We start from the raw sequence: 23,477 nt of genomic DNA, 5'->3' as shown, positions 1-23,477 counted from the left end.
GTTTGAGTGTCCTCTGCTGGACATATTGCTGCATAGCAATAAAGCCACGAACATGCGTTGAATTTTGCTTAGAAAACAACAGAATTACAAAATTCAAAATAGTTCCTATGTTTCATACTCACTTAACTAAAAAAAAAAAAAGCTTTTAATAAAATGCTACAACTTCTGAGAATTTAAAAAAATAATTATTTACTCTGTGGTATAATTTTTTTCTGCTGACCTAAGAGAAAAATGCTTATTGGAAAAATACTGCTGTTGTCAGTTTTGCAGTTGCAAAGGGTTGCAATGACTCACTTAGATAAGGGGGAAGAATTTTGCTCAAGGGCCTTGTTTTCTTTTGAATTCCAACTGAACTTGATGAAATCAGAATGCTGTTGTGAGACTGCTGCTTGCCATTCCAGCACCACTCCACGCATGGAATCATCCCCGTGTTTGGTGACTCTGGGATTTGGCTGTTCTGTCAGCACTCATCTTTGACCTCATTAAAAAACTGTTGACTAGCTCTGCTGAGAACACCATGGGAGACTTTTCTTTACCTTTTGAGAACTTGGTTTGGTTCAAGTAATTTATTTAGTCTGTTACTTGTAGCCAAGTACACGTGAGGTCATATCTGACTGTAAGATTTCCTTTTTGTTGACCATAGGTTTACTATTCCTTTGCCTTTCTGAACTTTCTAAGCCATTAGTTAGTTATTCATGACATTGTTAAAGTTGTTTTTAAAAGAAGCTGTCCTGATTCATATTACGCTGTTCCAGATGGCGTTCTAAGTATGCGATTCCTTTTCTGCCTCAGAAGAACTTGCCAAATGTTCACTGTTTTTGCAGTTATCTTCTTTATTCATAGGAACATCTTCTCTTCCTCCATTTTCTGCAAGCTTGGAGTTCTTATTTTGAATGTTTCTCTTTATCAATATAAAGAAAAGGATCGCAAGCAAGTAGGAAGGAGCTCTCAACACAGCTGATAAACCAAGGTAGACATATCTGTCAGAGAATAAAAGACAGTGTCTTTTTTTCAAGTCAAAGAAAATAACTTTTAAAGACTTTCAAGGCTCACACAGGTATAAAAATCAGATAGAAGCTCAGGGGAAGGCAATTCTAAAGCTCACTCTTTGTGAATGGTACCACAGAGTAGACATTTTGACAACTATAATCATCTGTTAAAGAATTTAAAGATTTTTATTTGCTTATGAAAGTTGTTACAGAGGTAGACGTGTACCTTCCCTCTCACTGGTAAATCTTGCAGCCCTTGGTTTTTTAAATTGACTCAAAGGATATTAGAACAGATATTCCATTCAAAAAGTTCCTGTCATTTATATTAAAGAATTTTTGCACAATGCAAAAACTGACTGAAGAGCCAAGAATTTAATATTTTATCTTAAAATTTCTCAATTTCAGGAATTCTGGGATGACCAAATCTGAGTTGAGACCATTATGTTTGATCAGTGGCCTCACATTTTACCATATGACAGATCAAGGAGGGTCTGTATAGACAAAATGCTTGGGACTTCTGGTGCTATACTTTGCCTTACCTGAATGCATTGGAGTCGTATAGCCTACAAGCCCCTCGCTGCCCACATCTCGTGCTTGCCCATTTCAAGCATGTCTTGTCAATCAGTGCCCCAAAATAAACTGGTGCAGGGATCCCAGCTGCAAGGGAGTAAGCAAAAATGTCTCAAGATATCACAGGAAAAGACATATTTTTTAAAAGTTAGCATTATATTTTCTTAGAAGCAAATCATTTTCTGCAATAGCTGCAGTATGTGAGTTGGACTTTGAGGACCTTCCCTTTATCAGAATAACTGTAAGCTGGGACACTCTCTCTGTGCCATAGGGTTTGTCAGCCTCAAGGAATGTGGTCTGATGGTGGAGATTTGACCAGGCTTGTAGCATGCATGCTGCTTCTTCCATCATAATGGTTTCTCGAGCATGGCATCCAGTGCACACTAAGATGATACAGAAGAGAGCTGGACCGATTGTCTGCAGCACTGAACAGATGCAGAGGTCAGATTTCCACATACAGCTTAAATTAACAGTGCTGGCTCTTCTCTTCATCTCTGTCAGATAGCATCTGATAGTGCCTTCCATCTAAAGGGACAGCACCAGGTATACATGACTAGAGGTACTGAATATGCTTTTCAAAAATGTCTATGAGTGTAGAACAATCCTGGCATGACTTGGACAGATATGAGCTTATGCTTTATTGGAAAAGATGGCAGACACAAGACAGAATCTTACCCTTGCTGAATCAAAAGTGAGTATTGCAGGTTTCAGTGTGGACAGGGCCATGTTTCACATTACTTTTGCTTCTACATGGGCTTCTTGCATTTTTACATAGGAAATTATTTTATAGGAATAGGTATGTTTTTAACCTGTTTTACCCTAGGTTTCTTGTGACAGTGTGAACTCAATGAGTTGCCTATAAAGACCTGTAAATTATGATCATGAAGCTGTGGCCAAGGTATGATGGGAAAAATGCTGTTTTGGGGATGTTCCTTAGAGAATGAAGAGGGGAGTATGCCAGAATTGATCTCCAAGTCACTGAAGAGAAGTGTTGGCTTTCATGAATCAGTGACTACAGCTCTGCACCTTCATACAATAGAAGGAGCACACTCAAACGAGTAGGAAAAAAAAGACTTATAGAAAGGGGGAGGTTCTTTTCTTGTGATGTTTTTCTTTCCTCATGGCCAGAAAAGCTTCCAGAATCCTATTGGCTTTGCTAGTCCTGAGTGATGGAGAAATTCTGCCCGAACAGTGCATGACAAGGAAAATAAAAAAGGACAAAATGTATGTACACCTTGCTGTCCCCAAGGTCTCATCACAATCAGGACTAGAGACTACAGCCCAAATTTATAAGTTGCTGTCAATTTTTTAGGCACTGTAACAAATCCATGTAGTTTGATTCTTCACACACATTTCTGTATACTTATTAAAAGCTATTCCTATTGTGTCGATAAAGAGAATAAAAGAAAACACAGAGGTGCTTTCTTGCCCATCTAGGCACATTAATCAACAGTCTCATTAACAACCTCAAATAAAAAAGGAAAAAGAGAAGAGCATTGTCTTGTGCTTATAGGGAAATGAAATTTAATCATCCCAAGAAAGCAAAGTTTCAATGTGGAGAAAACAATCTGCTATGAGCAGAGTTGTATTAGTGTTGAATGAAGAGCATTTCCTTTTGGTCTTGCATCACTGTGTCTCAGTTAGCCATCGGGTGAATGATAAGTTTGAGACTTTACAGAATTATTCAGAACTCCAAGACAATATTTTAATTTTGCTCAAAAACTCTGCCCATTTTGAAATCCCAGGCTTCCAAAGTGAAATATCATTTAATCAGCAAGTCAGATCTTTTCAAAATTGCATTAGCTGACTTCTCTGTGAACTCTACACTGTATTTTGGACCTCCAGAAACAACTCAGAATTTTCAGGTATTTCAAGTATACATCTGGTTTACGTAGGTTGTTACATCCTTGTCATTTAAAGCCAAGCAAGCAGATACTTTTGTTAGTCAGAAGCTCATCTCTTACCTAGCATTCTCATAACAAGAGTGTACAGACCAACTGCAAGAGATTTCAACTCTGGCTGAACGCATCTGAAAGAGAGATGAATGAGTAAGAAGGATTTGCCTATCAAGTATTTAGACATATCTATTGCTGTTAATTTCACCCAACTAAACACTCAGAAAATGACATAAAACTAAGCTTCGGAAAGAGAGTGCTTCCTATGTCTGCTGAAAAGGTACAAAGTGGTATGAAAATGGGGAATTAATCTATTGTTTTCTATCACATATCTCCTGGGAAGTCCATTCACTAAGTATAGTTAAGTAAGAATTTTTAAAGGCATAGTCATGATCTAAACTAGTGTTAATGAAATAGGTTTCTAAACTGCCTTGTTTCCCTGGCATACATGTTCTTTACCTGATGGGAAATACCTTACTCACTTGATGGAAAATATCATATTGTTCTAGGACAAAAATTTTGCAAGTAGCAGCATTAAGGCAGCACCTTTTTATGCACAAATGACAGCACATCGTGAACTACCCAATGCCCATCTGTCTCATGGCGAACCACATTTCAAACATCCAGACTGTTCACTGATTTTATTATATATCCAGTCTCTAATATCTCCTTACAAATATTAATACGGTCAGCCCTCAGAAAAATGTCTCACAGAGGTGAATTCACTTTTTGTTTTCTGTGCTCATTAAGGACAACATAATGCCCTTAGGACTTCCACTAAATTTGCCACTGATTGAAAATTCTCTTTAGGTTACTGAAAAGTATATTCTAATTTGTATACTTTGTTCTGAAGCACATCCTGGTGTGCCTGCACCTGGTATACTTCAACAGGCATGAGCACCAGAGCCTCAAACTGAACCATCAGAGGTTCTAAATACCCTAACATCTGAAGAGCCCAATATGTCAGATGACTCCACATCCAGAAATCCTGACAAATGCATGCTATTTTAAATCCACACGGACAAAATATCCAAGCAGGGAAAGAGGATGTGTTCTGGAAAGCTAGTTGTAAGAAAAAACATGATGTAGTATTTGGAAGCAACACACTAGAACCAACTTATTGGCAGTGGCCAAGTAAGGTTTGCTATTAACAGCTGCAAATATAAGCAGAATGACAAAACACATTAGATAAATCATATTATACTGCAAGAGAGTCGCCTTCTCTCAAAGAAAAGTGGGGAAAAAAAACTAGATATGACTTTGATCACCTCACTGTAAAGCCTGAGCCATCATTACACATTTTAACTTACTTGTACATAATCAAATATGCTGGAGTGCCTCCCAGTGCATAGCAAAAGCCACTTAGGACTTGTATTACTGTATAATAAATGAACATCGTTGAACAATCATCACTTTTTGGACATTGCCCCAAGGTGACAGAGTTATTTCCTGACCATGAACTGCTGGCTTCAAGACAGCTGCAGTCATGGAAGACCTGGAAGACACAATACAGATTTGGTAGGACATTTCTCAGGCAATGAGGAATCCTGCCTTCAGACACAGGGAGAGTCTGAAGCCTTACTATTTTCTTGTTTGCCTATCTTTGAGGCAATGGGCAGCAGCTTTTTTTCTTTACTACAAACTGCATTCAGATAAGGAAGGGATATTTAAGTATGCTCCTAGCACTGGACACAACATCAATTTTTGAAAGATGTATGGAGTATCTGCAGGACTTCTGAATCTGTCTTTGTGTCTCTGGAGGGCTGATAGAGGAGAAAAGCAAGGTTTGGGGGGTGTCCCTTTTGTTGCTACTTGTCTTTGCCTGTCAATGGCTTTTTCTGTGGAAAGTACCTGGATCCCAGGTCCCCCTCTTCTAAAGCTGATCCACCAGCTGATCCACCAAAGTTACCTCAGAGCTAAAAGCAGCAGCTTGTCAAGATGCAGCTTATGCAGACTGCCTGAGAGCAGCAGCAGGTGTACAGATAGCATAAAAGCAATAGCTTTTAATCAGGACTTGAAGGCAAGAGAATCTGCTAATATAAGGGGAAAGGCAGACCAAAAATAAACTTCAGAAAGCATGTAAATATTTTGAACTGTTATTTTCCCCCTCTTACATTCAATCCACAAAATTCTGTAGCCAGAAGGCATAAATACCTTAGTGACAGTTCCCCAGTAACTTTGTTTTCTATTAAACACATTATACTACTGAAACCCCCGATGCTAAATGTAAAGCAAGCTAGTAAAAAGCTACAGAAACTTGAGCATGCTCTTACCATGTTCTTCCCATCTCCCTCTGAAATCGTGCATCCAGCCAGACATGCTGAAATGTATGTCAGCCCATTGCTTCCACACACGGGATCCCACACATTGTTGGCACATTTGCAGCCAGAATTGCAGTCAGAAAATATGGCATTTTCATGATATGGAATGGGTTTGCTTAGGAGTTGAGACAAGAGTAAGAACAGCTTTTAATTCAGTGCTGAGAACAGTGTAGTCCCTTCTGTGTGACAGTGTCTTTGTTCTCATAAGACTAGGGCATACATTTTAATATTTGAACGTCTAAAATACTGATCTTTCTGCTTCACATTTCATCTCACTCATGCTGATATTAAAATGATCACTAGATTATTAATAATGCTAGGACAAAATTTGCTACTACTGATTTTAACTCCCAGGCATATACAGAACAGAAAAAACTGAAACTGTTTGAGAGGTCAGCTGTACCTAGAGCCTTATCAGGTACTTCTTCAGCTGTTGGCAAAAATGCACTGGTAGAATCTAGACTTCTGAGAGCGTACACCAATCCAAATGCAAGTGTTTTTCTGGGTGCCTTAGAAAGCCACCTCCTAATGCACAGCTCCTGTTCTGGTATCTTTGCTCAAGGGACTAATAATAGCTTCTAACTTTTGAATATTTGTTCTGTCTTGACAGGAGAGAACGTCTCCATTAGGCATTAAAGCTTCATTTTGTTTAAGAGCAGGCTGAGAGTCTGATGTGTTGCAGTCTTTCCATATCCATGCGGGATGTGCTACCAATGTACAATATACGAATTCTTCATCTTTTTACTGGATCCGAATAAATTTTGCAAGAAAATTATTTCTGATGTAGAGATGGCACAGCGTGAAACAGAAGTATCACTCCCACAGCAGCTGAAATTCCTGCATTAGTAATGATGTGATTTTGATAATGTGATTCTGATTGAACTTTTACCAGTGCTGCACATTGTCAAGCTGCCCTCTGCTGATCAACAGAGCTATGACAACAACACTTGGTATTTTTTGCTCCCTCTATGCATTGCAAAAGCATGCTTGTCTTTTAGATCTCATGTCCTCGTACAGTATTTGAACTATTGCTGCTGTAGAGAAAAACCTTCTCTTCATTTTATACTCACCCATCATATGATGCTGTAATTCCTGCTACCGCCTGGTTCTCACAGCCAACAACAAAGTGCAAGAGAGTGAAGGAATAGGCAAAAAAAGACATGGTAAATGCAAACTTGGTTGCTCCAATGATGCTCATTTTATACTTTTTCATTATTATTCCTCCCAGGAAAATTCCAATTCCAACAGGTGGTAAACTTGTCAATCCTGAAAGAGATTATTGAAGAGGAATGTTAAAATCAGTTAGTCACACTGGGTTCAAGAGTCAAACTCCATTCTTTAGTTGATGTCCCTGGCAACGGTACGTTGTATGACTCCAGGTGGCTTTTCACCCAGCCTAATCTTTGGGTTGCATATACTATTTTGAAGTTCTTACATTTCAAAACAGACTGTATGTCTAGCTAGCTAGCTGACAGTGATTTGTCCTCTCTTCAAGCAAGGTATCCCTCAATCAGATGTTAGAGAATTTAAAACTCCCCTGACCCGATTAATTGCATATTTTGAGTACCCTTGCTAGAATATAATGCTATTAATACTATATGATATAAGTATCATAATGCAATATTTTAATCATAATTAAGCATAAACATAAATAATCTAATAGGATATAATTATTTATTCTGTCCCCATAGACACTAAAACTAGCTTATATGCTGCTTTCATATAATGAAGTTCAGGAAAGATCAGTCCCAGAAAAAGATGCCAGAACATCTTCCAGTTCAACCATTATAAAATAAATTGTCATTGCAGAGTAACTCACCTATTAGAAAGTTAGATTTAGATGCAGATTGTCCATACTGCTGTTCCATGTACTTTGGCTTGTAAGTCAAGAAACCGATAAAGCTATTGAACTGTAACAGTGAGCAACACAAAAATGTAATGTACATTCGATTGCTCAATATTTTTTTCAGAGAGGTATAGAAATCTGAAAGAAAGAGATAAACGAGTTGGCTTTAAAGCTATATGAAATAATTACAGGTGAGTAATCCATGAAATTTAGGGCAAAATCCTTCTTTTAACTATCCAAGGGCAAATTGTACTTTTGCTAGTGAGTACCTGAAAGCAAAACCAGGCCATTGAAAAACTCTAGATGTTGAGATAGGGGGAGAGAACCTTAACAGAAGAGTGAATTGCAGGTTAAGGCCTGAGTTCTGTGCATGTGAAGACAAAGGGACTCCATGAAGCAAAAACTACTTTCAGCTTACAAGTTTCAAGGCTATGTGACTGGTGCCTTTGTAGGGAAGCACGTCTTCCATTGGGATCTGAACTTAGGAGGAATTTTTGGTGATAGAAAGCATCTCTTCCCTTCACCTTTCCTCCCTTTTCATCGTGTAAGGTCTGCACAATCAGAATTCAAGCCTGCTGTGTTTTCCTCAGGCAGCAATGAGCTTCAGAATCTTTACAAGCTCTGTGATAACCAGAAAAATGATTTGGTTTTCCAGAATGCAAAAGGAGACTTCTGATATTTTCTTCATGTCTTGATGCAGAAACGACGTTTCCTCTACTCCAATTTCTATTGCAGAATTTCTGAAGTAGGTGCCATACAGGTAATCATAATTGCCTCACAGTCTTGAAGAAGCTCTTTGACCTCTCATAATATTTATTGGATAACTCCTTTCCTGGGGATAGCTAACTCATTTACTCATTTAATTGTATGGAAGTGTACATTTACTCATGTAAGTGTAGGGGAGGTAAAATATTCTGCAGAAGTACCACATTTTTACTGTACATTTGCTTTCCGTAATTATCTGACTCACACAAAACACTTGCCTTTCAGCATTGTTGACCACTTTATTGGCTTAGATTTTGCAGGAGGAAGTGTCTTCCTCATGGCTCCCATATTTTCCAGGAGACCAGGTGAAGTTTTGTCCTTATTGGATTTCAGAGGCTTTTTCAGACTCTTTGGCAGGAAGCAAAATGGAATAGCAGCTAGGAAACTGATCACTCCACCTATTAAAAAACCAAGCCACCATGCACCCACCCAGCGAGAGTCCTGTGGAGTGATAGCAATTTTTCCTATAATCAAATGAAACAGAACCGAGTTAATTGAGAAGATGAAACTTCCCACACTTAATTTGCTAAAATAACTATATTTGTACAGTGGTTGAATTTCAGCAGTAACAATGAACACCAAATAAGAGAACATTTATGCAGTGAAGGAATCAAAACTCATATCCTCTGCTGTGGGGGGGGATCATCTAGTTGGAAATATGTAATTTTAAGATCCCTTCCAACCCAAGTCAGTCTATGATTTTATGATCCACAAAAACTGTAAAACTAATGTGCTAGCAGAATCTTCTCATTAAGATTGCAACTTAACTTAGTTAAAATTCTTTAGTCTCCGAGCATTCTTGTTACTAAATTCTAAGATTAAACACGTATTTTAATCCTTAAAACCTAGAAGGTTCTAAAATGTTCCTTGTCTAATTCAGCCTTCACCCCCAAAAGCTTCCAGTAATTTAATAAAATTATAACAAACTATAAAATACAATTAATAAAAATGATATAATTAAGGTAAATTAAATAGAATTAAGTTAATACAATTAGTATTTAAAATACTCTTGTGCAAGTATGTAGATGAACCTGTTAGCAACAGGTATTAACTTTCTTTCACTTTGCCTATTTTGCTTACCTAAATCCACAAATCCAACATCCACATAGAGTCTGGCACACAAGGATCCCAGCAGGAAACCAAACATTGGGCCGAACATGGCTATTGTGTGCAAACATGCTGAAAATATAATGAAGCAGATGATAGTACATTTTAATGGGTGAATGTTTTCTCCTGCAGAGGATAATCAACCTCTTATATTAAGAATCTCTCAGTTTATTTTATGTTGACGTTACCTACATATACAGGAACATTCTCTTCTTTAGCAAAATCGTCAAGATAGGAGATGCCCAGTGGTGTTATTGGAGTCTCACCAATTCCACGTAACATGTTTCCCAGTAAGATATATATCCATGTATATGATGATGGTTCTTTCTCACAGGCTGTAGATAATGAGATGTTAGATTTTCATTATAGAATACTTTAAGGGGAGATATAGTGACAAATCACAGGAAATTCAGCACATGGTTGTAAGTTAGTATTTAAGGTTTGAACAGCATTCTCCTTAAAGAAGATCAGTGAGAGGTTGTCAACCTCCTTATATCTTTTAACAATCTTTATAAATCACATTCCTCCACCTTCACTGTATTTGATTCCTAAAGGTACAGGTAAGTATCACCCGTCAGAAAAAAAAAGTCCATGTGGAAAAAAAAAAGGCAGACTGATATTATCATTACTATGTTATCTGGAATATAAAATGAGAAGTTTGAGATGGTTAGTGTGTACAGTTTGACTCTCTCTCTACCCGTTACCCATGCAAAGCAACTCGTATAACATCTATATTCCATGTAGTAAGTAAGATCATAGAAATCTCAACTTACAGTTGATTCTGTACAACTTCTCTTGCCCTCTTTCCATCTCTTCCTCCAAACCTGAGTAACTGAAACCCCGCAGAAATCTCTTTGCAAACAGACTCAGCATCTCCTTCAGAGTTAGGGTCATTTTATAGAAAATTGGAATGTGAACATAGGAAAATTCTGACCTGGGTCCTAGTATTTGCTGGATGTTTCTTCTCCAGACTGAATGCACTGAAGTATTTCTAATGTTCTCAGGAAGGTAGAGATTGAAGTTAGAAACCTAACTGCGCATCTTGCACTGGACAATGATTTACTGCACATTTAACCAAACTAACTCCTGTATTTATATTTACACGTATAGTTCCTTACCAGACTGGGAGGTGTCCAAAAAGGTTTCATTCAAATCTTGATGTGGAGAGCAGGGATTTATGCTTGGAGTTGAGTTGGCTGAAGATCTTGTGTCTGATGCTGTTTCATACTTATAACTGAAAACATTTAACAGTAGCTTTAGAAGCAAGGCTCAGTATGGAAATGCTAGTATAGTAGGCCAGGAATCACTTGAATGCTATTTCCCTAAAGGTATTTTCGTATAAGTATCAATCCAAAATGCTACTGAAGGAGTAAGAAGAAAGTTTACTTAAGTATAGTTAAAAAATGTGGAATATCAGAAGGGAATAGCAAATAAAAGTTAGAAATGCTCATCTGGAAGATCTAACATTTTAAGCTGGAAATTACTTTTGAAAGTAATTCAGGCAGGACTGAATATCTGCTGTCAACATTTAGGGTCTGCTCCAAGTTAGATCCCTATACTGACCATACTACCAGGGAGAAAAAGAACAATCTCTGGAGTCTGAATCTCCCTTTCTATCTTGGATAAACATTTCTGTGAGGATAGAGAAGAAGCAAGGAAGGCAGATGTGAGCCTTGCTGAGGAGCATGTGCAATGAGCTTCTGTGGAACAACACAATAAAGCACACAGTCTGCTTCTAGGAACTAGGCTGGCTCTATTTGATTAGGAAGGCTTATTTTTCAGGTTGAAACAAAGAGTGTTCATCATAGGAAAAAGTGCAGAATAGTTTCCTCATAAAAATTCAGGCTGAGATCCATGAGACAGTTTATGAGTTTCCCAGTGCAGATGAGCTAGATGCATTAAGCAGTGGAAAATACAAGTCTGATGCTAGTGCAAGATCTACCATCATAAAAAAATATATTCTTTAAGTTCCTCTGAACCTAGAGAAGAGACATTAGTCTTAGCAGACGTGAACATGGACATGCAAGGATGCAACAAGGAAGGCTAGGAATTAAATCTGGTGAGGGAGGTCAGGGAATACGGGAAGGACTTCTTTAATTGTATCAAAAGAAAAAGGAAGACTAGGGAAAATGTGGGCCCAATGCTGAATGAGATGGGTGCTCTGATAATGGGAGACACTGAGAAGATGGAATTACTGAATGTCTTGCCTTCTTTGCATCAGTCTTTACTGGTAAGGCTGCCCCTCAGAAATCCCAGACTTTGGAATTAGGAGAGTCTGGTGAAAGGAAGACTTCCCCTTGTTCAAGGAGGATCTGGTCAGTGATTCTCTAGGCAAACTTAATGCACACAGTGAGGTAGCCTGAGAACTGGCCAACAGTCAGGGCTCAGAGAGTTGTGATCAGTGGTGCAGCATCTAGTTGGAGGCCTGTAATTAGCGATGTTACACAGGGGTTGGTACTGGGTGTGGTCCTGTTCGTTATCTTCATCAGTGACCCGGATGAAGATTCAGAGCCCACCCTCAGCAAGTTTGCTGATGATATGGAGTGGGGAAGTGTGGCTGACACACCTGAAGGCTGTGTTGCCATTTAGGAAGATCTGGACAGGCTGGAGAGCTGAGTGAAGAGGAACCTGGTTAGGTTCAACGGGGACAAGTGTAGGGTCCTTACACCTTGGAAGGAATAACAGCACACATCAGGTTAGGGGCTGACCTGCTGGAGAGGAGCTCTGACAAGAGTGTCCTGCACAACAATAGGTTAATCATGAGCCAGCAGTGCATCCTTGTGGTCAAGAAGACCAGTGGTATTCTGGGATGCATTAAAAAGAGCGTCGAAGCAGATAATTCTCCACCTCTACTCTGCCCTGGTGAGGCCAGGTGAGGAGAACTGCGTCCAGTTCTGGGAAACTCATTTCAAAAAAGATAGGGAACCTTTAGAGAGAGTCCACTGGAGGGCTACAAAAATGATGAGGGGCCTGAAGCTTCTTTCTTCTGAGGAAAGGCTGAGAAACCTCAGACTGTTCAGACTGGAGAAGACTAAGAGGGAATCTTATCAACACTAAATAGTCAGTGTGAAGAGGATGGGACCACGCTCTTTGTTGGTGCTGACTGGCAGAACAAGGCACAAACTAGGAAGACAGAAGGTTCCATCTGAACATGAGGAAAGACTTCTTAACTTTAAGGTGACAGAGCACTGAAACAGGCTGTCAAGAGAGGCTGTGGACTCTCTTTCTCTGGAGATATTGAGAACCGGCCCGGACACCTTCCTGTGCAACCTACTCAAAAGGATCTCCTGATGAGCTGGAGATTGGACTAAACGATCTCCAGAGATCCCTTGCAACACCTATGACTGTGATTCTGTGATTTGGAACAGAAAATGAGCCAGGACATTTCTATGAGCATCAGGACATCTGCTGGCTCTGAAGCTGAAAGCTGCTTCTGTAAGGAGAGCACAATCTGTTTCACAAATACACCATCTTATACAAGTCTCTAGTTCCCTCAAGTCCAATGCTATGTTACTCTAATCTGTACTTACTATCCCATGAAGAAATGAGGCATTGCTGTTAAAACACTTCCCAAAGCCATAGTAAAGCATCCAGCAGCAATTACTTTGGGCCTATGAAGTTTAGCTCCAAAGTAGCTTACAAATGCGATCACCAGCAAATTACCTGGAAAATAATGAACAAAATTAATACTAGATGCCTTGTCTCATATTTCTCTGTATAGTTTTCTGCATATTATGGAGTATTATTACCCATCTCGAAGCTTCCATCGACGAAACCAACAGTAGAGGATGGAAGGTCAAATCTTCGTTCAATTTGTGTGATGGAACTTTTCATAATTGTACCAGACAAAGCTTTACTGAAGTAGCTGAATGATAAAGCAGCAAGAAACACCTGAGGGAATATTGAGATAGAAAATTGGAGGTAGGGGCAAGGGAAGATGTCACATAGAAATCAAAATATTTTTGAAACTATGTGGAGCAATCATCATGGTGTATGCTTGTTACTCAAATTACACTGACAACACTGCTTTTGAATTTTCTGTACTCTGGTTATGAGAGTGGTGCCAGGATGTAATCACTGATGTTTGCTCACCACTCAGCTTTTCCCTGATGGAAAGGGCTGGTGCTAGGTGTTGCACTGAAAGCTCCCACTTGCTTTACTTACGTTCAAGGTTGCAACAGCCATCTTAAAACCAGAAAGCCTGATCTGACCTGTGTTGTAAGCCAGAGGTGGCCCAAAGCAGAAATCCCGAGGGCTGTAGAATTTCAATTTGGCAGTCAAAAAACTGGGGACTGCTTGCCTTGCTGACATCCTATGGTTACAGCTGAGGCCCATGTTGGGCAGTAAAAATAATGAGATTTCTAGATGTTGCAGAAATGTAGATTTTGTCGCATATGCATACCTCATCAAGACTGATTTAATGAAACTAGTCTCACCTACAATTAATCTCAGCTCCAATTGTTTTCTGTTTGGGTCTCGTGACACTTATTTTATGCCAGTTCATAACTGGTTCTAACTCAAACATATAGGTAGCCATGACACCAAAATAAAGTCTTTGCACAAGATTCTGTGACGTCTCTGGAAATAGTACAGTCTGATTTGTTCATCACTGTCTAAAATATAATGAGATATGTGCCTTTTGTCTGTGTCACTTGTATATCATATATCTGACACCAAAAAGCTTGACATTCTTTTTAATTTTATAGTTGCTTCCACTAACACACATTTTGACTTTTGCAAATAAAAATGTATTTGATAAGAAGTTAAACTAAGTTTGTTTAAAGATTGTCTAACTATTTCAACATAATCTAAAAACAAATAGACTTACTGCTCAGTGGGTAAAAGTTCCAATACAACACAAGTAAAATAAACAAAAGTAAATATAGGCTTAGACTTTGCAGTTCTGTCTAATGTAAGAAATGCAGTCAATGACACGTTTGAAAATAGGTATATTTATTTTCTTTTGGTCTAGGAATGAAGATAAAATATCACAAGCACAGACTTTGTCCTGATGTTTTAGATCTCCTGAGCTCCTGGCAAAAAAAGAAAAAGGTCTGTAAGAATCACCTTTTTTGCCTTGCACTGAAAGCAGTGCTCTCCTGGATGTTTTGGCTGAAATCACAAACTGCTGATAGGCATGAACACACAAACAATGACTTACATATTAAAAGTTTGTAAGTGCAGTCCCCATGTAAGCATAAAATATTTGACAAGATGAAGAGGTTGAAGAACAGTTTGTTTTATACCACCAAAAGACTGTGTTCACTGAAGCCTAATTGCCATAAAGTCATTCACAGGAACATACAGACATAGATCCACAGGCTTGCAGCATTGCCTGTGCATATAATAGTGAAGTTTGTCCTGTGAGTCTTCCAGAGTGCTCAGATTCTATATCTGTGGTGTATATGGGTGGTATCTCTGAGTCAGATAAAATAAAAAATATAACAAACTTCACCTGATACTCAGTCCAAATCACTCCTGATGTATAAGAAGCTTGCAACTGCCTATTTTTTTTCCATTAATCTTTCATTTTACAGAACTTTTTATAGAGATGAATGTGTTCTAGCTCCACGGAGTCTGTGGAATTGAATCTGAGATAAAGCTGGCTGAAGAACTAGTCAAAGTATAAACCCAAACACATTGGTATCACAAGAAATCTTGTCCAGGTAGCATTTACACCTCAGCCAGAAGCAATAAATATTAAAGGCTTTAACATGAAAGCAAAATTCTCTTTGGTTCACTAGCTCTGTTCAACCTATTCTTCCTGTGCGCTCCATTTCGGCCCTAAAAATGAGTGTTGACAGCAAGTTCCAGACATCAGTGTATAATAACCATCAGTTTTAGGATGCCTCATGTCCTCCATTGGAGACTGCTACCTCTGTTCAGTAACAAAAATGAGGACCTAACTGTGAATAACTTGAGAGTAAGAATGTTAGGTCTGCACTTATTTTTGTTAGGACAAAGATAAGATCCAACCCTTTCCTGTGCTCCTGGTGTGTATTTAGATCCAGAAGCGATACTGGGAAAAAGGATGTACTCTGTAATGTCAGATCTTGAACAGCATTCCTTAACATACAACAGTGGTAATTTGTAGTGATATTAGTAAGCACCAAACCTTCAAGCCTGTGCAACAGGAGGCCTTCTTTTTGACTGGTAGATTTTCACTTGTTTCATTGTCCAAAAGCTGGGAAGGTTCTGCTTCCTGGCTTGAGTCATCGATATTGCTGGATTCAGTTTCTGCTGTCATGGTTGACTTCTCTGCTGAGTGATCTGAACCCAAGAGAAAATGATAACAGATATAAAAACAAACATGCCAAAATAGAGTTGTCTGAGAATATCTCTGATGAAACTGTAGTCATGGGAAAGCACTGAGATGATGAAAATGAATTTTCCATTGGAAATATTTTGGTTTAATGGCTTAGGTATTTAAATTCTGAATTACTTTGTTTGGACATCTTATATTTTTTTAGATGAAATATTTCTTCACACACCCTTCACCAGCATGGGGGTTTTCTATGCCTAGAGTGACTTTTAATACTAAAATAACTATTTCTGCAAAGGAGTAAGAGAAAAAGTAAACCAGAGAGGTCAATATGACATCAGTACCAAAACATGGGGAGCACTAAGGAAGCTCTGCACTTGTGGGCCACGTTGCTTAAGAGTCAATCAACATTTTGGGAAGTCTTGTGTAATAACTCTGACATTCAACCAGCCCTTTTGCACCAATTTGCTGGCAACAATTCCTGGTATCAAAGAATTAGTTACTTTATCTATCTGACCTCGTTTAGGGAGCTTGCATGTTTTTTCTTCTTGCAACACTATACAGGGTGTCCTTAGTCCCCTGTCTGCAGAGTTCTAGCTATATTCACTGATGCTTCAAATCCTTTGCAAATAAAGAATTCAGGAAAACTGCACCAGTTCCACTGGGAAGAGCACATCTTGTATTCAAAGAGGACAAATTATTTTCTCCTGTGAATTATTATTTTTTGTTTAATGTTGAAAGATTTGTCCCACAATTAAGTTGAATTTGGTTTTATTGCAATGAATACTACATACTTCACCTTTCTCTTTTCTCATTTTTTTCTTTCTCTCTTTCTTTCTTTTCTTTTTAAATATTTGAGAGATGTAAGCAAATAAAAAGGAGAATGCTTCAGTGAAATGCTACAAGGGAGCTCTACATATCTATTTGCAAAATTTATTTAAAGAAGGAAAGCACTTGCCCGTTTGTGCATCTCCAACCACAAACAGAAAAGATTTCTGAAGAAAGATCCAGATGACACTGAAGAGTCTCGTGGAAAAAAAGGAATTGCTTGAAAGAGAGCCTTCTTCCGTTCCGCAGATTTTGACACTCAGAGGAGATAAGAGTATTGGCAATAATGATCCCAAATTATAGCTGACTGGGACTGATTTATTTCACCTTTCACAGTACCCTCCTCATTTCAGAAAAGAGTGAGAATGATAGAGAGGGAAGGAAACTCCTACGAAGAGAGGTTTTCTATGGTTGAATGGAGCTGAAAAAAGTTGGATGAACTTTTTCAGTGCTGGAAAATGTCCATCTGCATTTGCAAATTTCTCTGCTACAGTCTGCTAGCAGAGCAAAACTTTCCAGAGCATTTAAAGGGTAGGTGTTTTTCTCACGCTTGATGATGAAGAATATTTCCTTCCATTTAAATGGAGCAGGGTTAAGATGTAAGGAAATTTAAAGCAAGTACACACAAAGAGTTTTCTTCACTTAAGTTTATGAGCATATCCTTAGGTACTAATGCTGACATAAACAATACCTTTCCTTTCCCACTGCATCCCACACTCTTGACTCATGCAAATACCTCTGCTTCTGTGGCTGTGCTGTAAGTGTGGGTCAGAAACACAGGTCCACAAATAAACCTCAAAACTTATCCTGCTCCTTGGCTCCTCAGAAAGATAGGATCAAGAAGCAGAGGAAAGGGTCTCCTCATGCCTGCACACTACCAGCAGAAATGACTGTGAAATAAGATTCTTAGTGCTTGAGGAGTAGGGAAATACTTATGAGCACCTTGTCCTCTGAAATGTAGCTGTTTCTGTGTAATGTGAAGATATTAGCTTCTCTCTCTCATAAAGATAGACAAAGGACTACAGTAAGATGCTGGAAAAAAATCATTGATGGTAACAGGGCTATGGAAGTCGGATTTTTTAGAGAGATTGAAGATGCAACATAATTTAGAATCTGAATACGAAGACAGAAAGACTGAAGATGGAGAAACATGAGGGTAGAAATATGAGATAAAATAGAGAAAAGACAAAGGCAACTAGATATCTAGAAATGTAACTGAGTATATCCAGACATCATCAGCCCATTCTGGTAAATGTTTCAGCAAGAGGTTGTGAAGGAATGTGAATGGAGGACAGACTGAAGTAAAAGCAGTAAGTATCAAAGGAAAGGTTAAAAATTTAGAGGTAAATAGATTAAAAAAGGCAACCGCATGTAAATGTTAGAGTATTAGGCAAGATCAAGTATGATAAAGAAAAGAAAAATAAAGTAAAATTCAGCTTCTGGTTGCAAAAGCTGCCTGATGCACACAGAAAAGTATGAAGACAGCTCGGTGATGGTCACTAGTTCCTCTAGAGATCTAGTGAAGGTCTCTCAGGCAAGAACAAAGATGACCAGCTCCTGTCAGTGGAGAATGGCTCATCACTACTTTGCAAAGATACTACTGGAAAAGGTGCTGCTTTTGCTGGAGAAGAGTGGGAGCATGGGAAGGAAGTAAAAAGATGGTACAGTTTGTGCTGGAGAGATGTCAGAGTGAGCTGTGTACAAAGATCAGCAGTTGGAGATGCTGGCAACATCTCCTGCTGTCCTCAGTTGACCTTGACCTACATGGAAAGAGTAGGGCTGGGAAAATGCCATGCCACAAGAAGATAAGAAAAAAAAATATGTAAAAGGTTAGTTTGTTATTGATATCAACATAAATTAGCTGTTGAGTCTAAGAGTTTCAAGTATTGACGAAGTTCGTGTTCTAGATTTACCTAGTGCTCTTTTTTTCCCCCCATCTTTAATTAATAAAGGAGCTGGTTACAAGCAGAGGATAAGTATGAAGCCTTCCGCATCAAATATATTCATTCAGTTATATGACTTCTCTAAAACTATTAAACTTCACTTGCCCAAGCCATTCTGCTGTAGTACTAGCTTGAGACATTTGCATTTGCAGAAGGGAAAGATCAGTCAAACAATACTAAAAATTATACGATCAAGACTTCATCAAATAGCTTATGGAAGTGTATTGATTTACAATAGCTGCAGTGTTAATCCAGTCACCTTGTTGATTCATAAAACATTATGGTTTCATCATAACACCTCTCAAGTCAAGGAAATACGACAAATGAACATCGTAGTGCCACGCAGGCCTAAAGCTGCTTGCATTGTTCATGATATATGATGTTTACTTTTCAGAAAGACACATAGAAATTCTAACATAATCACTAAAATGTTAATATTTACAACATGAATATTAGCAATGTAGTTGTTCAAAAGAAACAGAGACAGAACCACACAGGTAATGTTCATTAGCTACAAACACTAAAGGAAATTTTGAGGTTAAGACAAACAAAAAGAATATTAAAGCAGTTCCTACCTAGATTCTGTATCCACAACAAGAGAAGTTATACTACCACACAAATGCTCAAAAGCAAGAATATTCTCTCCTTAAGCAAGGCTGTGTTGGTACTTGGTAGAGGAATCATTAACTACCAGCACAAACTATGGTTTAAGCAGTTTTAATCTTGTCTCCTCCCAGTTCTGCCCTCTGCTAAAGGTCCCAAAATACATGTTATCTACAGTGGTCAAAAATTAATTGGGAAGAAAATGTGCAAGTGTGTTCTATTTGTGCACCCTTTTGTGAAATACCTGCTTTCCCAAGCTTATTCAGTTTATAAATTCAAGTCATTCACGCCTCCCTGATGTTTAAAAATGGGGTATCCTGACTTCGAAGGTGTTCCTGATTATTAATAGCTAAAATGTATTTGAATAAGATGTTTTATTTTCCTAATCTATGGCTGATGTTCATTCATCTAAGACTGATAGAGACAGCCAAGAACATACAGAAGGAGAAAATATCATGAATTAGGTGTATTGAACAAACTGGGTGTTGAAGAAACAGTAGTGTTTTGAAGAATGTTCAAATTTACATCTTCAGTGCTACTGACAACACAGGCAAAGCCAACCTGAAAGTGTACTGGGGCTATGTGTACTTTGGATCAGCCCTTTGCCTGCTTACAGGTCTAGTTCAAGGAATCCTGAACTGGGTACCTGACAAGTATTTTATTTGATCATGCTGTTATTGTGGATTGCAATTTATCCCCAAGAGTAATTATAGTTAAAAGAGAAGTCCACTTTACAGCATGTGAATAGTGATTACTGTCTGCCTAGACGTTACACCAAAATGTGCCATTCCTTGCAGCTTCTGTACTCTGCACTGCCATGACAATAACCTCGCCCATGCTTTTACTTGCCATGAACAACTGTAGAGTACTTAATAATGCTGACCTTTGGATAGCCTTCAGTGCTGTTATCAGAGTTATACTGCGCTGCTCTTTGCTTTTATTTCTGACACTTAATTATAATTTCCTTTCCATTTCTAGAATAAGAAACTACACTATCAAGGAAATGGCAGTCTAAGCTGGAATGTCATACATTATATATTTAGAAATCAATAATGAAAAATCAAAAGGTAGACTTACACTTAACTAAGAACACTAAAATTAACGGGTCTTAATTGTTGTCTTCATCAAAGTTTGGGATGCTTTCAAAAAAAAATTCATCTTAGAAAAATGTCTTAAAGCGCAATTTAGATTGGAATGAATCTCTGGAGATCACCTGGTTCAATTCTCTGTGCTAAAAGTAGGAATAACTTCAAAGCTTTGTAAGATTGGTCAGGTCTTGTCAAGTCAAGATTTGGATGGAGGTTCCATAGCATCCCTTGGCACCTGGTTCAATGTTTGACCTCTCTCATCTGTATATATGTATGTATACGTATATATAATCAAAATCTCCTTTGTTGCAACTTGTGTCCATTGCCTCTCACCTTATTGTGCAAGACAGACTTTGGAATTGTTTTCCGCATGAGCTCCTATTGGATAGCTAAATAAAGTAATCAAATGCATCATCCGCTCCCCTTGACTCAGTTTGCCAATGTCTTTCTTGTTTTGGATAGACTCAAATAAAATACAATATTCCAAATGCAGTTCAACAAATGATGAACAGGCAGAAAGAATCACTTTTTCAGTATTTTGTATCTTTTGTAACCATAACCTAATATGCAGTTAGTCCTGTAGGCTCAAAGGTGCACTGCTGTCTCATTTTTAACTCACTATCCACTAGGACACAAAGGTTCTTTCCTGCAAAGCTGCTTTTTGTCTAGTTGGCTGGTATATTCCCAGTATACTCCTTTATGTAGCTTTTTCCTATCCAGTCGCTGTTCTATCACCACTCCACTGTTTGCCTATCAGTGGCTTCAAGGATAACTTGGTCCATAATCTTCCATAAATCTCCCTTGGTATTTTATGGATTTCTTTTAATTGTAGCCAAATGTCACATCCATACATCTCTTAAATACCACTCAGGATGGCGACTCTACCACTTCCCTGTGCAACCTGATGTAATGCCTTACCATCTTCTCCATGAAGAAATTCCTCCTGATATCCAGTCTAAAATTCCCCTGGCACAACCTGAGGCCATTTATTATGCCCTACCATTTCTCACCTAAGTGAAAAGACTGACACCCTCCACACTGCAGCCTCCTTTCAAGTCGTTGCATAGAGAGATGAGGTCTCCCCTCAGCTTACTATTCTCCAGATCGAACAATTCCAGTTGCCTCAGTCACGCATCACGTCTTTTCCCAGTCCGTCTGTCAGTTTCCTTGGCTCAAAATCTTTCTGTTAGTAAGTGACACAAAATGGAGGCCAGTACTTGAGGTGTAGTCTCACCACTGCCCAGTACACATACTGTCATTGTCCTGCTGGCCACACCATTTCTGATGCAGACAAGGAAGCCCTTGGTCTTCTTGGCCATTCTACTGGATCATGCTCAGTGCTGTCATCCAGCATCCCCAGATCCTTGTCTGCTAGGCAACTTTCTAGCCTCTCTTGCCCAAGTATACACTGCTGCATGGAGTTGTTATGACCAGAGTGCAGCACCCAGCATTTAGCCTCATTGAATGTCATGTGATTGAACCCAGCCTGTTGATCCAGTCTTCCTATCTTCAAGCAGATCAGCATTCTCACCTGATTTGGTGTCATCTGCAAACTTACTGAACGTGCACTTGATCCACCCATCAGCATGGAGAACACCACTTTTGACCAGCCACTAATCATATTTAACTCCATTCATGTACAGAAGGATTGACTTTTTCTATTCACAATGAAGGCATCTTGGCCCTGGTCTATTGACTTTCATTAAAAGACCTATGGCAACTGTTGTATGGCACATAAAAACAAACAGCTATTTCCTCATCTTTCCTTGATACTGTGTCACAAGCTCTATTGTCATGCTCTGACCATGTCAAGATAAGTACTCTCTCTTGTTTATGGTATTTTTCAATGGAGTCTTCTGTTCCCATAGTTTTATTTTCAGATTGCTTTCAAATGTATTGACAGATCTACTGTCAATTATTAAGGTTATTATTATTATTATTATTATTATTATTTTGCCTTTTCATCCTAAAAATATTTTAAAAAAACACTGAGTTAAATGCATTGTTGATTAAAATACCAGAATTGGAAATGGTGAAGTATTGAATTTAGATCCAAGAGTACGGCCTCATACCTGAGAAAAGCTATCTCATCCTCTTTTTTTTTCCATCCAAGCCCTCCCATACAACTATAACTTATGCTCATGGGTAGTAATTGGATTATGATAGCAAAACCCCCTTAATAAGAACACCAAGATATCAGTCATCACTGATTACTCTCCAGAATAGAAGCAATCCATACAGAAGCCACGCTAAACATCACCTTTACAGCAGGAGCTGGTTGCAGTCTCCTCCGGCAGAGGATGGCAGCAGACTCCCAGCAGAAGTAGCTGCTAAGCCACCCATTTACAAGGCGTGAGCTGGCAGTAGCTGGGAGCAGTCAGCCAAGCAGGGGCCAACTGCAGCGGGTAACTCGATTAGAGGCCTTTTTAATCTTGGGGCACTGATCACTTAATAAAGAAAACCACTGGATTTTAAATTTTAACTGTTCCTTAACCAACTAGAATAGCGTGTAGCTCAGCAAATACTAAGCTGCTACAGAATTCCTGAGAATGTGAAAACCTTTATAATAACAAAAAGAGTTTCCTGCTCCAGTGCATCTAGTTGCAGCTCGTTGTTGTAAAGCTACCAAAAAATAAAAACATACTATCAAACTGATTTGGTGTTTCAAAATCCGTCTCCATTTCAGCTGTTGTCTGGGACTTGTTCCTTCTGCTATTCTGTGGAGCTTTTGCTTTCATAAGGACTCACAGATAATTTTGTCATTGATTTGTATCATATACCTTTCTGGTGAAAAGTAGAACTGGTAGCTCTATTTTAACAGTATTGATTTTTTTTCCACTTGAAAAAAATAGAGTAGTCAGTCAGGTTGATTGTATGTCTTCTCTTTGCAGTCAGTCTTCACCAGTATCTTGTCTGGGAGTTGTTATCATAGACACAGAATTGAAAGTGTGCAAGTCATTGGCAAGTGAGAGAACCTAGGCTTTTCTGGGAGCTAGTTCACGTATGTGTTGCATTACAGCATAGCAGCAATGGAAACATGAATTTGTAGGTGAGGTAAGACCCCCATAACTTTCATATAGTCTAGCATATTATCTGTGATACAAGGATTAGAAATATTTTATGGCTCAAGAAATTTAAAATCTGGCATATAAAATCTCTTCACTAAGCTGTTCATCTGGCTTGCTACTCTAGAGTAGTTGTTTCACAATAGTCAGTTATTGATCTAATAAATGCAGATAACAGAAAATCCTGAAGACAGT

General features: G+C 38.5%; 1 protein-coding gene across 3 annotated transcripts; it reads right to left on the bottom strand.

Annotated features, from left to right (window-relative positions):
* Positions 1–547: 547 nt before the first annotated feature.
* LOC100540670 (solute carrier organic anion transporter family member 1C1) lies at positions 548–19,226 on the bottom strand. Of its 3 annotated transcripts, none has more exons than XM_010713605.2 (15): positions 19,102–19,226; positions 15,609–15,763; positions 13,243–13,384; positions 13,024–13,156; positions 10,612–10,727; positions 9,682–9,828; positions 9,467–9,565; positions 8,605–8,850; positions 7,595–7,759; positions 6,846–7,041; positions 5,728–5,890; positions 4,765–4,949; positions 3,524–3,588; positions 1,529–1,646; positions 548–980 (listed from the first exon to the last, which is right to left on the bottom strand). In XM_010713605.2, exons 2-15 carry the CDS (start codon positions 15,738–15,740, stop codon positions 764–766), a joined length of 2,124 nt encoding a protein of 707 aa, XP_010711907.1. In that variant the 5' UTR covers positions 15,741–15,763; positions 19,102–19,226; the 3' UTR covers positions 548–763. The 3 variants fall into 3 exon arrangements, with proteins under 3 accessions (XP_010711907.1, XP_019471563.1, XP_019471560.1); XM_019616018.1 differs by having other exon boundaries at positions 15,609–15,751; XM_019616015.1 differs by lacking the exon at positions 19,102–19,226 and adding an exon at positions 16,714–16,738.
* Between the last annotated feature and the right edge of the window lie 4,251 nt (positions 19,227–23,477).

This window comes from Meleagris gallopavo, chromosome 1 (genome assembly GCF_000146605.3).
Source record: "Meleagris gallopavo isolate NT-WF06-2002-E0010 breed Aviagen turkey brand Nicholas breeding stock chromosome 1, Turkey_5.1, whole genome shotgun sequence".
Classification (NCBI taxonomy): domain Eukaryota; kingdom Metazoa; phylum Chordata; class Aves; order Galliformes; family Phasianidae; genus Meleagris; species Meleagris gallopavo.
Note: the sequence above shows the minus strand (reverse complement) of the source record. Positions and strands in the feature narration are given on the sequence as shown.

What these genes read in the sequence shown, in the direction of transcription:
- LOC100540670 (XM_010713605.2), bottom strand. Translation starts at nt 15,740, where the DNA reads ATGACAGCAGAAACTGAATCCAGCAATATCGATGACTCAAGCCAGGAA. An exon ending in CGATGGAAGCTTCGAGATGG is followed by an intron (nt 13,157 to 13,242) that starts GTAATAATACTC and finishes ATTATTTTCCAG; the next exon opens with GTAATTTGCTGGTGATCGCA. An exon ending in TTTGGACACCTCCCAGTCTG is followed by an intron (nt 9,829 to 10,611) that starts GTAAGGAACTAT and finishes CATTATCTACAG; the next exon opens with CCTGTGAGAAAGAACCATCA.